The following is a 17570-nucleotide window of genomic DNA, read 5'->3' as shown; positions in this document are numbered from 1 at the left end:
ACAGTGCTACTCTGATTTTATCATGTTGCCATGCAACCGTGCTTGTTGAACTGCTTGTTTGTATCTGGTCTTTCAGAGTGTGTAGGAGTGCTGTATGCCACTGGTCTTACAGAGTGTAGTATGCCCCTGCTCTTTCAGAGTGTATATAAGTTATGTTACTGGTCTTTCAGAGAGTGTATAAGTAAGCCACTGGCCATTTAGTGTGTACAAGTATGTACATGGAGTGTGTATAGGTGTGTGTGTGTGTGTGTGTATGTATGTATGTATACTATATGATCTGTATGTGTGTGCTCTGTCAGGTCTACAGGGTGGACAGGTGTTCTTCAGCGCAGTGAGAGAGGGGGACCTGGTGGTGTTTGCCAGTGATGACGAGCAGGACCGTGTTCTGTGGGTGCAGGCCATGTACCGGGCCACTGGCCAGTCCTACAAACCTGTCCCACCCTCCCTGAACCAGAGGCAGAACTGCAGAGGGGGAAACCCACAGGCCGACGCCCCTGTGTCCTTACTGAGTACGCATCGCCAGCGTCACCTTAGACAGATGTGCACAGGGCAGACAACTCTTTCTTTACTACTATTATTACTACTACTACTACTACTACTACTATTACTAAGGACACCTTTACTCATCCAGATACAAAGAGAGTTCAGGCACATACTGCTACTAAAACTGTATTTACTATTACTTTTCAACTGTTATTACCAACATGTTTTAATGGCCATTTGCAGTTTACAACCCAACTGCAATTTGCCTTACATTAGTCAGGTGCTTTGTTTTTTCTGCCTTTCATTGCTTGTTTTCTCTGATAGGGTGAGGGCCAAGGAATCCCCAAATGTTTTCCCATTTGTCAGTTAAAAATTTAAACTCAAGGGAGTCTGAAGTACTTCTTTCATTTGAATTTGACATACTCAATTGACCGGGCACCGCAAATATTTTGAACCTGCTAACAGACTTTTTAATACCGAAGAGCCAACACAATCATTTCAACAATTAAGCACTGCTTTAAGTTTAATTTTGAGAGGATGTTAAATTAAACATTTGTTTGAACTGCATGGATAACATCATCAGTGATGCAGACCTTTATTTGAGAATGTCACACACACTAGACACACTAGAGTGTTTCTTAAAAATATTTAGTTAGAAATGACCACCGCTGAAGGAATGGGATCATCTCACCTTACCGATTTGCATCTTATTTCCAACTAGCCTTGTACAGTTCTGTGGTGAGGTGATACATTCAAGCTTTTGATTGCAGGCCATGTGCCCAAGCATTTAAAAGATTAAAACCCTTTGTCTTTGTGTGTTGTCAATACATTCACAACGTCGTTAATTAAATATTTAAAAAAATGTTAAGTCTTTGAAGAAATGGTATATATTTCAGTCAACCCCTGCGTTTGAAGGGAAGTATTTACATAGATTCTGCTACTTCTGACGCGTATTCTCACCCATCATATATGCTAGTATGACCCATGAGTGTTTTTCACAGACATTCATAAATTAAGCTCTGCTGAAGTGCCCCATTTCATTCACAGGGCAGCCATCCTTTGTCAGAAATAGCATAAGGTAAAAACATAGCACTTCTCAAATTGTACTTTCGTCGTTGATTCAGAACACTATTCACTTTCAAATCTCCCGTTATGTTTCAGAATTCTTTTTAAAATGACTATAGAAGAAAAGCGCTTGAGCTGCCAGCCTTTCACAGCGTGTTCCACTCGATCCCGAAGTCCCTCTCCGATAGCGGGAGATTGGCGTTTCATTTCAGCAGTTCTGTGTCCGAAGGCTGCGTGCGGTCTGCTCTCTCTGAGTTTTCTGAGGTGACCGGAGATGTTCAGGGAGACGGGGGGCTTCTGTCTGTCCTCATCTGTCTCTCCCCCGAGACGATGTCCGCTGAAGCAGCCGCTTCTGATACCCCTTCATACCTGAAATATCATCTCTCCCACTGCGGCCCTAACCCTCTACCACCCCCACCCTGGCGTCCATAACCTGTCAGTGTTGGCGTCCACCTTGCCCGGAGATGTCAGATGGATGTGACGGTTGTTGTGATGGCGTAGTCGGAGCACAGGCCGATCTCCATCGCATGCGAGGACGGCGAGGCCCTTCAGCTCAGATTAAATAACCCCCCCCCAGTCCCCCCATCTGTGGATAATAGCTGGGAGTTAAAGATGACATGGATCAATATGATTTCTCAATGTGACTGAATATGTTAACATCATGCCTCCCTCCAGATCAATACTGCGTTTCCTCGTCTCTGTTATCGGACTTAATCTATATTTCTTTGTCTCCTTTCTTTAGAATTTCTTCGGCTAGGCCTCACTGGAGTCCCCCCCCCCCCCCATCTTTTCCCTTTCTCTAAATTACATTAAGGACGGCGCGTCTGTGGTAACGAATGTAAAATGACCTACATCGGAATTAAAAAGGGACAAAGAGGGGGTGAGCCACTTTTGTGGGAAGAGTCGATTCGGAGTTTATTGCGGGTTGCACTTTCGGCGCTCCCGGGCAGAACGAGGCTTTTCTCCGTCTATACAGCGGGCGCAGAGTCATCCGCATGCCGAAAACGGCAGTGTTAATAAAGGCCATCGCTAATGCTGGTCTTTTGATGGACCCGCAGGCGTTGGAGGCGTCGGGGGACACGTTTGCACAGACGCACTCTTTTGTGGACTGCGTCACGTGTGGAAGTTGTGCTGGAAAGGCAGCTTCACAATAAGCAAAAGAGCTGTCAGGCTCTCCCATACCTTACCCTCACGGCCAGTAGCTGTTTTTTTGAGGATGTGTGCGGCCATCAAGATGAAAAGACTGGAAATGAACCAGGGCACACAGCTCGCTCTATCTCACTCTCCTTCCTTTGCCATTTCTGTTTCTCTCCCCCCATCTTTCTCTCCTTTCATAACCATCCTGACATCCTCTTCACATCTTACTCATTTATGTGTGCGCCCCTGGCTGGATTATTAGTCTTGTCTCTTGTTTGTCCCTGTTTGCCACACACACATACACACACACTTGCCCCCACCCCCCTTCTTTCTGTGCGCTCTTACTCCAATTGGAAGTTTCCATCCTGCACAAGCACATACGCTCAGTTCCCCACAGCTTTATTTAAACTAGTGCATATGGCCATGACAAAACTGCCATAAGAAGGTATTCTTCTGTGGCTGGGTCACAGCTCACAGTACACATCTATTCATGTTAAAAGGTCTTACATGGCCACAGATGGCTCCTTCTGTGTGTGTGGGAGCTTGTGGCCCTGCGTGTCCAATGTACGAGAGAGCGCACTGTCCGTGTGTTCAGAATCGTGCCTGCTTTGGACTGAGCTGTGTCGGCTTCTGTTGTTCTGTTGTTTATAGTTAAGCATTACAAAACAAACTGGTAACTCCCAGAATATTCTAGGCCAGTAGGGGTGAGGGAGCCAGCCACGGCACTGATTCTAAATTATAAACACAACACCTGAGCCTTTGTCTTTCGGCAGTGCCGCGTGCGAGCCGTTGTGCGGCTCTGCGTGAAAGTAATGTATTCCTTTTCATCAGCGGTGGATCGATGGGCGCACAGCGAAAGAGCTCCGTGCGTGGCGCACGGTGAATGCGTGTTTACAGCAGGTATAAATGGAGAAAAAAACATGAATGTTTGTAACGTGGCCGTTAGTTGAACCTTCGGCTGAGACGGCTGTTATATGGCACAAACAGATTGATTTAGCTTTCTCTTCAACCAGCCGTCATGGGGTCTGTTGTTTGTAAGTCTTTTTATGCCCGTGGTAAGGAGTCACAGGCTGAACTGTGGGTAGGCAAGGAAGGGAATGTAGAGTGTAAATGTAACGGGCTTTTACACTGAATTTACTGCTGTTTACTACTCATGTTTGCCCCTTTCCCTGGATCTCTACCTCTTCTGCTCACTCTCTCTCTCCCTCCTGTCCTCTTTCTCCCGCTCTCTCGTGTGCGTAGGTCTGGAGCGGACGCAGAGACAGGGTGTGGAGGAGCTGATATCGGCGGTGCCGTGCCGCTTCGATCACGCCGCCATGTTCCGCCTGCTCCAGAAATGCACGCTGCAGCACAGAATGAACGACTCCTTCTCCTGTCTGGTACGGTCAGAGAGAGAATAGAGGACCAACTCCTCATCCGTACGTGTTACTTCAGAGAGAGAATAGAGGACAAACTCCTCATCCATACGTGTTACTTCAGAGAGAAAGAACGGTGTACAAACTCCTGCATATTAGGCTACCTCACAGAGGGAGAACAGTGTACAAACTCCTGCGTTTTGGCTCACAGAGAAAACAGTGTACAAACCCCTGCAAATTAGCTCAAAGAAGAAGAACAAACAAAGCTTAGGGATAAATCCTTCTTAGATGTGAGTTTGGAGGGCTGAAAGAGGAATACATCCAGTTGTTTATACTGTATGTGTGGCATTTTTCCATGCCACATTCCCCAGACACTAATCAGTTGACAAGAAGTGTGCTACAGTAACACAAAGCTGCAGATGTATTTCACATAATAATTAACAGCACACAAATGGTTTGTATGATTTAACATACTGTATATTACCTTCTGGCAATATACGTTCCTTGAAGCCCAGATGTGTACACCGCAACCATGACAACTATTGCGGCAACCACCTGTCGACGCACCGTCTACCGACTCCCTTCCCGATCACAGTTTGTGGATGTACCGATTTCCTGCTCCCTATGGCTAGCTAATCTCTTGGTCATGGTGATCAGAGATTACATTGAAGTCACCAAGTTGTTGGGGAAGTTGTATGCAGTCAGCTGAACAGACACCAGTAGGCTTTGGAGACAGCTCTCAGCTCTTTCTCAGCTCTTTGTCGGGCTTTATTCATGTTATTGAAGTGCACAGGGATCCCATAGAGATCCGTGATCAGAAGTGGGAACTTCTCAGAGATTTTAACTACATTTTATTAATCTGTGCTCATTCGCACACACACTACCTTCTGTCGAGTGAAGAGGACATGGCTTCCCTTGCTTTCCCTTCCCTTCCTGGTGGGGAAACAACCTGTCTGCCATAATATAATATAATATTCCAAAACTAACATATACATTTCTGAACTCACGCATGATCACACAGTCACTTGGCAATTCAACTTCTGGCACGTTCACAATTTCAGCTCCAGGATGATGCCTAGCAACCCTCGGATTTACCACATTCCTGCAAGTATCCGATTTATTAGGATATGGAAATGTCTTGAATGTTCCCCGGGTGTCTGGTACACCACACTCACACATATGCACATGTATATCAGAACATATCCTGCTGAAGGCATATAAACACAAACTAATAATGCAATAATAATGCAATAATTAGATAAGGAATTATTCAGGTACAGATTCAGTACTGTTTGTCTACTAGCAGGAAGACTTTCATTCCTTCATTCCTGTTTTTGAGCCCAAGGAGGGAATTTCGGAGGAATTTCCGTGCGTTCAGAAGCTTAAGGAATACTGCTCCCTCTGAGTTCAGACAGACCAAGGACAAATATGTCTTTTCTGATTATTGCAGATGACAGAGGGGAAGAAATTGGTGAGAGGGGGCCAAAGAAAGGAGGATGAACAAAATGGTTGCCGTCAAGCGAACGTGACACGCGGGCTATTGTAATGGACACAGTCAGGGAGGGGATAAACAATTCCAATCAATACATCACAAATAAGAAAATGATCCTCTCGGGCGACTGCTGGGGCTCTCAATAGAGTGAGAAATACACAAGCTGGGAACAGACCTTGGGTTCCGGGCTTTTCTCAGAGGGGAGGGGGGTGGGGGGAGCCGGGGGCACCATATGGATGTAAAAGCTTTGGTACAGAGGAAGATAAACACAACCCCTAACACCTGTACTTCCTTTTCTCTGCTTCCTCACTTATTTTCGGCCACATGGCACACCTGATGTTATCTGTTAGGCAGAGCTGTAAGTCGTTGCTAATACTTTTGTGGCTGTCACAATAGTCTTATGAATGACAAAGGCCTTGCTAATTTCCCCCAAAGTGCCTCAAGTGAAATGTTTGTCTGGAGGCAAGACATCTTCTGTACTTGGAAGGAGGGATTGTTCCAGACTGTCGATCTTACCCATTATCTTCTATAAACCGTGTTGAGGAAACAGAACATTAACCAGATTATAGTCTACTACTACCTAATAGCCAAAACAAACAGCTTTGTAATTAACTTTGTAATCTGTTCATTACAAGACCCAAGGTTTACAGGGTTTGGTGTTTACAGGGGTATTTCAAGTTGTTTTTAATGGCAATCACTGCATTCAAAATGTTTTTCCTGCTTTTAAGCAATAGCTATGGTAGTTTAAAAGAAATATTTCTGACACAACCTGCACCAATGCCATATCACAGAAGGGCTGTCAGTCCTATAATTGAATACTACATCCAACAAAACACTTTTCCTAGGTTTATTCTTCAAACCAGCACTGAAAATCTGAGATTTTGTCGAACGAATCTGTCCTCCTGTGGGATGTGGGTGTGTGGTCACGGACCATGCCTATTGAACTGTAAGTTCTGTGAATACCAATATTTGGCTGTGAGGATAGAGAATTTAACCACAGAACCCCCCTGAGGCATTTTGAGGAGCTTAGCTGTTTGTGTTTGAGTAAAGGCAGGGGAGGGGGTGAGGGTGCTTCTGACAAAGTAAGTGTCACTTGTGAAGGAGTGGGGCTCCGAGCAGCACCCACCCCTGTCCTCCCCACATAACTGGCAGTTGTTGTCATTAAATTAGGAGTTATCGTGGCGAGTCATGCTCGGCCCTGATGAAATTACTATCACACCACCATCCCGCCAGCCTCATAATGGCACATTCACTCTGTGACACACACCTCCGCTTTTGTTTCCTGCGTCGAACGTAATTAAGAGCTTATTAATTAGAAATATTGTGCCAGTGGACTAGAAATGAAAAGCTCTTAATTACGCAAAGTGGCGCTCGCACGGAATGGAATACACTCGAACGAAGCTGTGAAAATAATAACGACGAAAGCAATATGTTCTGTTGTGAAGTGATGAAAAGGCAAAATGGGAAAAGAGGGGTTTATTATTTAGCCAAGTAAAAGCACATTGAGGCTGCCATCTGAATACGTTTTTAAGCATTTTGAGGGAGAAAAAAAAGTTGTTTCAGTTCCAATGAAAGGGGCTTGCACTTCTGAGTGGAACCTATTTGAAGAACAAATATCGGCGCCAAGGACTTTTACTCCACAGCTTACAGACCTCTGCGTTTTCAAAGGCGGACTATTCCCTCCTTTTAATTTTTGTGCTCGCATTATTTCGCGACGGCTTCTTCTTTGTGTACGACGGCAGCGCTCGCGAACGGCTCCCACAAAGAGCTGAGGGTGACCGGCGCCACACCCCGGGCGCACACTGCGATAGGTTGATCTGAGATAACGAGGCAGCGGGCTTGTTAAATGGAGCGGTCAGTGCCAATGCAGCAGCCAGCCATCTGCTCCTCACTGTGGAGCATCTTGTCACAGCCTGCTATGCGACGGGCAGTTTCACTGAATACTATATGGTGTAATATTAATAGATCGGAGGGAGGGAGGAGGGAGGGAGAGAAACACGGAGTGAAAGAAAGAGAGAAATACAGAGAGAGAGGTCAAAATAATCACCGCGGGAAAGCTGTTGTACTCTTAAGCAGGGCTTGCTTACATTTTAGTTTTCTAATGATTTCTCTGACCCCCCCCTCCCCCCTTCCCTCAATGTCTAATGTTTTATTTAGGGTGTGACGGTCATTTTCAAGGTGACCACTTCCACCTGACCAGTTACGGTTTCCGCTCAGAAATGTGCGTTAAAATGGTGCCCCAGCACCGTGGGCGGCCAGCCCTGTGGAACTGATAATTTGTCTGCGTTCTCTTTTAAAGCCAGCATAATTATATCTGAAAGATTCATACCTCATTTAGCTATTATGCGATGGAAGAACATGCTAATGACTGCAATGTGATTCAAAATTACTCTACACCCTTGGCAATTTGTGACTTCCCCAGATATGCAATATGAATTAATTGCTAGTGCTTATCCTCACACTGTTTGTATTGAAATGTGTTTAAATGACTTATATTCTCTAAGCAACAAGCTGTTGTCATGCAGGCTGGTATTATTACTGTCAAATCTCAGACGTTCAGACATGAAAGGTGTCATGACTCCTTTATTATCTCTTATTTTCTTTATTATTTTTTATTCTCAGATTTTCTTTCTTTTTTCGAACCTTTTCTGTCTCTTTCTGTTCTGCTCTGCATATTTCTGTGTCCTTTCACAAATTTCTGTCTCTATAGTATTCCCACACATAATCCCCTGTGCTGAAACACTGTGATTCTGTGTGAAATGTTTTAGTCCAGGTTGGTGAATGTACTGTTTGTCTGCAGGGCTGGTTCAGTCCCGGTCAGGTGTTCGTGTTGGACGAGTACTGTGCCCGGTATGGTGTCAGGGGCTGCTTTCGGCACCTGAGTTACCTGAAGGATCTAATGGAGTACTCCGATAAGAACGCCTTAATCGACCCCACCCTGCTGCACTACAGCTATGCCTTCTGCGCCTCCCACGTCCATGGCAACAGGTAAAGGCCCCGCCCACCATTCCAACTCACAAGTGACTTTTTCAGTAACACCCCCCTCCCCCCATCCTGTTTTAAGAGCCAATATCTCTAGAATGACAAATAAAATGAGGCACATTTTTTGGATGTTCTTTACTGAAATATAGAGAACACAAAGTCTGGGAAAAATTGGAGTGGTCAACTCTTACAGTACAGTACAGTATGTTTTCCAAACCACCCAACCTCTTCAATGGTATTTTGTGCTGTGTTTTTCTATGTTATGAAATGTTGAGGTATGTTGTTCTGCTGTGTTTTGCTATGCTGTCCTGTGTTCTCCTATGTTATGCTATACCGTGCTGTGTTGTGATATGTTGTGCTATGCTTACTGCACTGGGCCACAGAGCCTGGCTCGTCAATCCCCCCCGCCAGCCTCTTTATTTTCCTGATCTGAGGCTCAGTTACTGCTGCCTTCTGTGGACTGAGGTGCGACGAGCACTGAGAATGCCGATAGCTGTGAGCATTCAGAAAACTCCCGCGTCTTACTCAGGTGACTGTTCAATGGGGCACTGGAGGCCCGCAACATTTATAGAGCTTGTTCAGGCAGACCTTGACGACCCAATCAGACAGAGAGCGCTCTGCCCATTGACACCCTCCTTCGCCAGTCGACATTACGGCTAGTTAGCCGGGTGGCACTGGTAGCATTCAATTCGGGGCTCCTCTGAGATGGGGTTCTTTTCACTAGATGTGCCGGAGCGACCCCCCCCCCCCCCCTCGTTCAATGTGTTTGTTTTTATATGTGAGTTTGCCTCTCTTTTCATTGTACAGAGATCAGCAAGTGACAGCAGAGCGTAATCTGTAATCTTTCTTCATTGTGTGACTCCTACACGATAAACCTGTATTTAACATGAATTATGTTATTGGACTTGGTATTGTATTCCAGGCAGTAATAGCCCTTTTACACGTGGTAATGATATTCCATTGTGTTCTGGAAATAGACATCCCTTTTAAGCTGTTAAGTCTCCACTTATCCAAAATATCCTCCATTTGACTTGTTTTACAGGCTATGTACAAATGTCTGTGCTTTCTGCATTTGGTTGTCAATTTGGCCAATTAGGAGCAGTAATGATTAGCCTCTTGGTCTAATCACCATCCATAAATGAGTAAAGCTGCTCTCACTGGCTTTTTGTCAGTCAGCACTCTCGTTTGAATAATTCATTTCTTTTCGCCGCTGACAGAAGTGGCTATGAGCCTGTGAGACCGATACCGGCAGCTGCTTTGTGTTTGGCACCAGACTCCAGCTGTTGAACACTGGAAAACGTCAACAGTGCTTTCTGACATTGTGATTTCCTGACCTAAGCAAGGGGTTTAGAGATTGAAATCACAGTACCCAACTTATTCTCGAGTAGCCCCCGCGTTCCTAATTCAAAACTTTTTGATAAGTCTGCTGTCGATTACTGAAGAAAAGACATGCATCTTCTCTCATCAGAAGCACGCTGTTTCTTTTTCAGCGGGAGCCGCGTGTGTTTGTCATGCAGGTGCTGACGGCAGATAACTGCGGGGACAGGTTTGAGAACACGGATAAAGGCTCACGCTGTTTATTGTGATGTCTGGGAGCCGCTGCGTATGCGCGCTCAGTGGGCAGCCAGGTGTGCTCCGGTCCTTGGGGACGGGCGACGGCGCTGGGGTTTGACGGGGCGAGCGGAACAGGGCCGCAGGGGAAGAGGTGACCGCCGGGACAAACGGAGCGGAGACTGACAGCCTCGGATATCGACACCGACTCGCCTCACTCCCGGCTGTCACTTCCCGTCACTGGCTCCGCCGCGGAATGTTACATGGAAAATCCTAGCAGTTTTTTATTTATTTTTATACTATATTATTATTATTATTTTTGAACAGTGGGACCCCTTTCCGGCTCCATCCGTCGTCGTGCGTCTGTCACCTGCCCTGTTAAGACAGTGACAGTCGTGTTGGGGTGATGACCGCCCACGCTGCAATGTGACTGATCCTGAGACACGAGTCCGCCGTCTGGCTGGCAGGTCGCAGATGGGTCTCCATCGCACCTCCCCGCCCTCCCCGCCTCACACTTTACCGGCTGTCTCACCGCTGACAGCATGGGCGACTAACGAGGATGATACCTTGGTAACTTGCCCCTTCTCTGAGCTGGTCAGAGACACATCAGTACCGGGTCAGTGGTGACCCAACTCCAAACATGCTCGCTCCATTTCACATGCACAATGGCCCCTGCCCCTGACACACTGTGGCACGGGGCTGAACCCTGACATGTGCAGTCAAGCATGATGGGAAATCTGATTGGATTTGATGCGGAGAGGAAAGCTACCATAAGAAAGCTACTTAGGACCACCGTTGTTTTCTGTTAGCTTTAATTGCCTACCAGTGTATTTGTGTCAGACCAGTTGCTGTTTGTTAACCAGACGGATATGACCTTCTTACATTACATGCCATTTGGCCAATGCTTTTATCCATTCTTAAGGACCAGTCTTAAGGACTAGCCCACCCGTCATGTGCGCCTATCAATGTCTGGAAATGTGTCCGGCCTGGTTTTCGACAAAAACAACTCTTTCTCCTTCGAGAAGAACTGCTGATTTAAGAGGTTCTCAAAGTCTCACTTTAACTGAAATCAGTACTGGGTCTGTCGAAATCACTGCACACGAATCCAACCTTTTTGAGGACAGGAAGACTTACTCATCACAGTCTGTGAAAGCTAAGAATGAGTTTATTTATGCTCTCATACCTTAACATGCTTTTGCCATTTCCTCCACTATGAAGAGAAGGCCTCAGCATAGTGTCTCAGCACGTAGCGTGGAGCGGTAGCGTGTTAGCCCATGGTTCTGTGGAGCACACAGGGCTGGGCCAGGCATTGAGGGCAGCTGGCTTTGTGCCTCAGACCCCCCCACGCTGAAGACTGCGCACAGGACTCCCTCGTTTAGCGCGGCTGTGAACGGGAGGGAGGAGAAGGGGAAACCCCAGTCCCTCTTTTTTCCTCTAACGAAAGTGTTAAAGAGAGATTTGCTCTTCGTTTCCAGCCCCTCAGCGAGCACCTTAACCTTGGGGAACAAAGACGTCTCCCCAGGGGGACACAGGGATCAGGGTCCCCCTGTCCTGTCTTTGTGATCCTGCGGGATTAGTGCGGCTTGTTGGAAAAATGGATGGATATTCCAGCCTGGGTGCTGGAACGGGGAACAATGTGTTTAACAAGTTGTGCTAAAGTGCCCATGTAAAGCGAGGTCTAAGTTTTAGCACAGGACTGGGAGGGGGGAATGCAGGGGTCTCACAGCATTAGTATTCATTTGCTTTCTTTTCTTATCATATTTTCTTTCATGCTACTTTTGATAGCCTTAAAATTATACTGGCCTTTTTAATAGCTTGTTCTTGGTAGAATGGCGCACAGTGGTCAATTTGTAAAAGTTTAATCACTCTGAAACAGAGGGATATTTGTATTTATGTTTTGAGTCTTCATCTACCTTTGTCATGTTAATTTCTTATCCACTTGCCATATTACTATTTAAGCTATTTATGTTCCTGCTATTACTGTATAAGGGAAGAATATATTTTAGGCCTGAAAGGGCTTCGTTGATTGGCGATTGTGTTTTGTAGGACTAACACGTGAATACGTATTATGCAACTCATTTGTGTTTCAGACCAGACGGAATGGGCACCGTGACTGAGGAGGAGAAGGAACAGTTTGAGGATATTAAAACCAGACTCTTGACGCTGCTGGATAACCAGATTGTTCATTTCAGGTAAAGACTCTTTGAAATTGAAGAAAATGTGCCCCCAAACCTTTGAGACGGTAGAAAAAGCACAGTCTTTCTTTTCATAAACAAAAGTTCCCACACCTTCAAGTTTACATTTCAACTCTCAAGTCAGCACATTTTAAATAATTGCTATTACTCTGCATAGCAGTGCCTGCATTAGCCACCTGATGTTTTAGCAGAACCGCTGCACTTTTCGGAGCTGTATTACTGCTCAGGTACTGCATCACTGTTAATGATGCTAATTTGTGGGCTTAAACATTGTTGGCTTAAGTATAGCATGTTTGAGATAAAAAGCAGGAGGTACCGCACAGCAGGTGTTGTGGCTGGAAGGCTGGAAGGCGGATCAGAGCCTCCAGCCTGTTGAATGTGAAGGGCCCTTCACTCGGTCCAGATCACCAGGAGTCATTTTCCAGCACGTCTCGTCATGGCAGTAAACAATGGGGGGGTGGGGGGGGGCGATATATGGATTATGCAAATGTATAACGGCTGCCTAAAGACCGGTCAGCTCATTTGCACTTCGAGGATTAGGAGTAACATGATAAAGCTGATTAACGTTGTTTACGTTTCAGTTCGTGTAATTTGTTAATACTCCCCTTTCCAAAGGGACAAAGACCTCAAGTGGACCTCTTGAGGGGGCTGGGTGGCACTCCACTCACACCTGTGTGATTGTACACCCTACACTCTGGTAGATGCTAAATGAACCATGTTTACTTACTGTCCTACGGACTTTGTCGGCTTAGGTATTCGATATTTATTCGATATCCTTGCCTTGGCCTATTTTGGTAAGCATCACATTATTGTGTAGGCCAGGTCTGGCCAACCCTGTTCCTTGAAATCTACTGTCCTGTAGGTTTTTTTTTGTTTTTGGTTTTCCTAACGAAGCACATATACCCCCCTGGTGTAGCATGTCTTACATGTCTTACAGTACTTACTTACACAGTTCACCAAAATGAAACACTGTATGAAGGGTGTACCAGCATCTGAATACCCTTTTCAGACATTCACAAATAATACAGATATTTGTTCTTCCTGAAATTGATCAAAGGTATTAAGCAGATCTTCTCTTTCTTTATTCATCAGTATGCTGTGGAATCCTATGTTACTACAGGCAATTACTTGTGATTCACACAAAGAAATTAGCATTACATCAGTAATGCTTTCCAATACTGTAATATTAATATATACTGTATATACATAGTATATATACTAATATACTGTAATACTGTAATATCTGTAATACACGCCTCGCTCGATAAATGTGTGTTGGCTAGAAAAAAATGTTCTGAGATTCTCAGATCCCTCTTACAGATTGTTTGATGACTATAAAATTATGTATAATAGAAAGCAAGAGCCTGCTTAAAAATAGACATATTTTGCAAGTAACCCTCCTCACAAGTAGTTAAAATTAATATTTGTGTAATTTGACTTTCAAAGCTGTGAACATTTCCAAATGAGTTCCAAATAACACCTATTTATGGATGGTGTGCGTGCACTGAATGCATTGGATGGGACTGAAAAGGTACTGGTTGGGAATGAAAATGAGGTTAAAGTGCACTGTCAGCTTTCATTTGTAGGTATTTGAATCCTTGCTGACGGATTTGTGTATGAATTACAGCTCTTTTTATACACATCCACCGGCACCCCCATTTTAGGGAAGCGTGCAGGAACTGAAACGCACCTCTTCCCCTGTGTTCTCAGGTACTGCTTTCCTTTCGGTAGGCCAGAGGGGGCCCTCAAAGCCACGCTTTCGCTGCTGGAAAGGGTACGTCTGACCGCGCAGGGTATAACGCGCTCTTTTGTGCGTGGGTGACTGCGAGTGATGTGCGCTACAATGTCACAGGCGATTACAGGAAGTGGGGCCTGCTGCTCCACTGTGGTTATCCCATTTAAGGGTCACCGGGCCCCACCAGCAGACCTGCAATTTAGCCACCACCCCCAAATTGCTGATTGGCCACTGCCTCAGTTTTACTCAGCTGCTGGCAGAACAGTGAGAACCAGCCATTGCTACTGCAAGCCTGTAAATTATCGCAAGCTGCCTGAAGTAGAAGGTTATATTTCATATTATTTTATATATTTTAGTATATTTGAAATTTTTCCTTTAACATTCTCAGTGACACCATGTGATACACAGTATTATTGTGTATTATGCTGTTGATAATTATATTTAATTCATATAATTGTAATCAATTTAAATGATATTCAATGGATAATTTCTTTATTTATTTGGTTATTTATAATACTACTACTACTACTACTACTACTAGTACTACTACTACTACTACTAGTACTACTACTACTACTACTAATAATAATAATAATAATAATAATAATAGACTGGATTTGTTTTGGCACCTTTCATACATAAAATGTTGCTGAAAGTGCTTTACATTCAGCACTAAAATCAAAGCATAAAGACTTGACTTTGTTACAGACGGGGTTGGGTACTCAAAATTCTGTGGTCACGCAATCTTTGCCTGATATAGCCTATGATAACACCGGTTCTATTTTACCATAGGCGACAGGTCTAATGATTTCACTTTTATGCCAGTACAGGTCTCTGTGCAATTTGATATATTTTTATGTTACGATAAACTTTACCAATGCATTTTATATGCCCCCGGACAATCCTGGTGAGATTAACGTGGTCCATTTTTAGCTGAAAGCAGGGAATTTTTGTTTTCAATGTCCGATGGATAAATAGCCTAATAATAATGTATTGCTTCATTTATTTTTATGTAGATACCACATTGTGGACAGCGATGTTCAGTTTGCCGGGAGTTTGAATTTGCATGTCAGCAAATTAACATGGATTGTCTGTGAACCTTAAGAGATTACATAACGTTACAATAAGCCATAAGTCAACCAACAGCTACAGAAATGATTTGATAACTCTAATACTGTATCATTCAATTCCATGTGGTGTTTGCATTTTCAACCCCCTGAAATGGCCAGATTGTTTGCTAGAACTACTGCAGCTTATTGATTCTTAGAATGTAAACCGCGCGGTGAACGCGCATTTATTTTAAATGCATTTCAACTTCAGAAAAAAACGATCAGTTATTGGTTAGCAATTTTTTGTAAACGTTTGCAAAACAGTTCTGGTTAACCGTTTAAATGTTTAACAGGTCAGACAGGCCAGTTTTGAGTTCCTAGTCTTCTATCGCAGGCAGCTCTGAAGCTGGGCGGGCCCACCTGAGAGCCAGTCTTGCGGTACAGGACGGCGGTCTGACAGAGGAGACAGCGATGCTATATTTGTCCCTGAGCGTTTGCCGACAGACCCAGCTCCTCAAGCGGCAGGCGCATGCCGCCGCAAGGGTGGAAAAGTTAACGAGAACAAAAGTGAGAAAGAAAGACGCGTGCGTTGGTGGAATTATGCCCCCAAAGCCTGGAGGGCAAACCTGAATGTGCAGTCAGGCCTGAGAGCCGACCACTGCACCACGCTCGTTAAACTGCCACGTTCTTTCCTCTAATTAAGGAAGAAGAAATCCAGAATTAACTAGTCTAGTGTTAAATTGATGTTGTTAACCCCACCCCTCCCCTCCCCTCCCCACTCCACACAAAACCTTTCTTCTTGTTATTTCAGTTCCAAGTTACATCAGGGCTTCACTGTTAAAACCACACCTTTTTCACAAAGCTGTTAGCTCATATTTTTATCGATGGAAGTTTGGACCAGTGTTACACGGAATTGTTCACCAAATATATAGGAATTAAACTATAATCCTTGCATGCAGCTACGCTCAATTGGCAGCGCTCCCAGCTTCCATCTGCACCTGCTGTGCCGGGTTCAAAGGTCATAGGTCAGAGGTGGCTTGTCCGGCGTATTGGCAGTGCTTTGGGACGCTCCCTCCTGGCCGGGGGGGTCGTGCTGCTTCAGTGTGACCGTTCACACTGTGGTGTCACGCCTCTATCCTTCCCCAGGTTCTGATGAAGGACATCTCCACGCCCGTGCCCCCAGGGGACATGAGGAAGCTGGTGCAGAAGTGTCTGGAGAAAGCAGCCCTGATGAATTACTCCCAGCTCACCGACTACGCTCAGATTGAAGGTTGGTCCTGGCTGCCCCTCCATTAGAGACGCCTGGTAAACACTGAGCAGGTGTGCTAACCTCGGAGAGGGAGTGCAAGCCTCTGTCTAACTGCGTTAATGTGTACGTCTTTCTGTCTGTCTCTCCTCGTGTTTTTGTGTATGTGCGTGCATTAGTGTGCGTGTGACTTTGTGTGTGTTTATGTGTGTGTGCGTGTGTGTGTGAGTTTGCACCTGTGTGTGTGTGTATGTTTATGTGTGTGTACATATATGTGTACATGGCTGTGCGCATTTGTTTGTGTTTATCTGTGTGTGTGCGCGCGTGTGTGTGCACACCTTTGTGTGTTTATGTGTGTGTGTGCGCGCGTGTGTGTGTTTATGTGTGTGTGTGTGCGTGTGTGTTTCCCTCGCTCTGCGTGTACAGACCTGAGCAGCGCTCGTGTTTATCTGCCTGCCGTGGTCTCGTTAGACGCGCAGCAGGAGAGCTGTCCCATTTTCTCCACCGATCTGTCTCCTGGTCACCCACCATGCCAGGCACACTCTTTATTGGCCACTTAGAGCTTGTTTTCTCAAGAATGAAACCCAGGGACTGTTTTGTTGGCCGTATCAAGGGCTTGTAACAGTTATCGACCAGACTTTTAAGGGCCATCTATCCAATGAGTGGTTGGTTCATCCAGCATTTCATCTTCTCTTTATTGTCTTTTATTTTATCCACTTTAAGATTTCAGTCTCTCAAAACTCTAATGAACAATACATGCCAGATCGCATCCATAAGGGGTTGTCCCTCCATCTTTGAACCAAAAGAGTTCAGTTGAATATTTTCTTCTACTTACTGTACTGTACCAGTTCTGACTATTGCCTGTTTGCTTCTGGTTCTGCTTAATATGTGTATGTGTAAAATCACTATACAAGCCAATCATACAGAACTAAAATGTTTCCGGCCAACCTGCCAATGAATATTTGTGGACCATCTGTCATTGCTGAAGATCTATTGCTGGAAGAAGAATTAGTAGTGCGAGGGGACTCTTGCAAGTGATTAGGCACCCCAAGACCGTGTGTGTGTTCATGGTTGTTTTCCGAAGTCTGCGCGTTTCATTTGTGTATTTATGACTGTCATGATTACTTTTGGTGATGTCATAGACGTGCGCTGTGTGTTTTTGTGTGATGACATCACAGCTGACCCCCAGGCGACCCCAGAGAAGAGATTGGAGGACATGATGAGGCTGGGCGAGCTGTGCCTTGAGGTTCTGCAGCAGAATGATGAACATCACTCAGAGG

At 45.0% G+C, this 17570-nt stretch overlaps 1 protein-coding gene across 5 annotated transcripts in view; it reads left to right on the top strand.

Moving 5' to 3' along the window:
- The window catches only part of cadps2 (Ca++-dependent secretion activator 2), a 126224-nt gene that overhangs the window by 72138 nt on the left and 36516 nt on the right, over positions 1-17570 (top strand). For all 5 annotated transcript variants that reach the window (XM_061250875.1, XM_061250876.1, XM_061250874.1 and 2 more), the window contains exons 11-17: positions 300-509; positions 3928-4064; positions 8333-8520; positions 12156-12257; positions 13971-14034; positions 16191-16314; positions 17469-17569. In XM_061250875.1, the coding sequence (XP_061106859.1) occupies positions 300-509; positions 3928-4064; positions 8333-8520; positions 12156-12257; positions 13971-14034; positions 16191-16314; positions 17469-17569 (926 nt within the window). The remainder of the gene's footprint in view (positions 1-299; positions 510-3927; positions 4065-8332; positions 8521-12155; positions 12258-13970; positions 14035-16190; positions 16315-17468; position 17570) is intronic.

Source organism: Conger conger, chromosome 8 (assembly GCF_963514075.1).
Source record: "Conger conger chromosome 8, fConCon1.1, whole genome shotgun sequence".
NCBI classification, from domain to species: Eukaryota; Metazoa; Chordata; class Actinopteri; order Anguilliformes; family Congridae; genus Conger; species Conger conger.
This window is presented reverse-complemented; position numbering and strand designations above follow the sequence as displayed.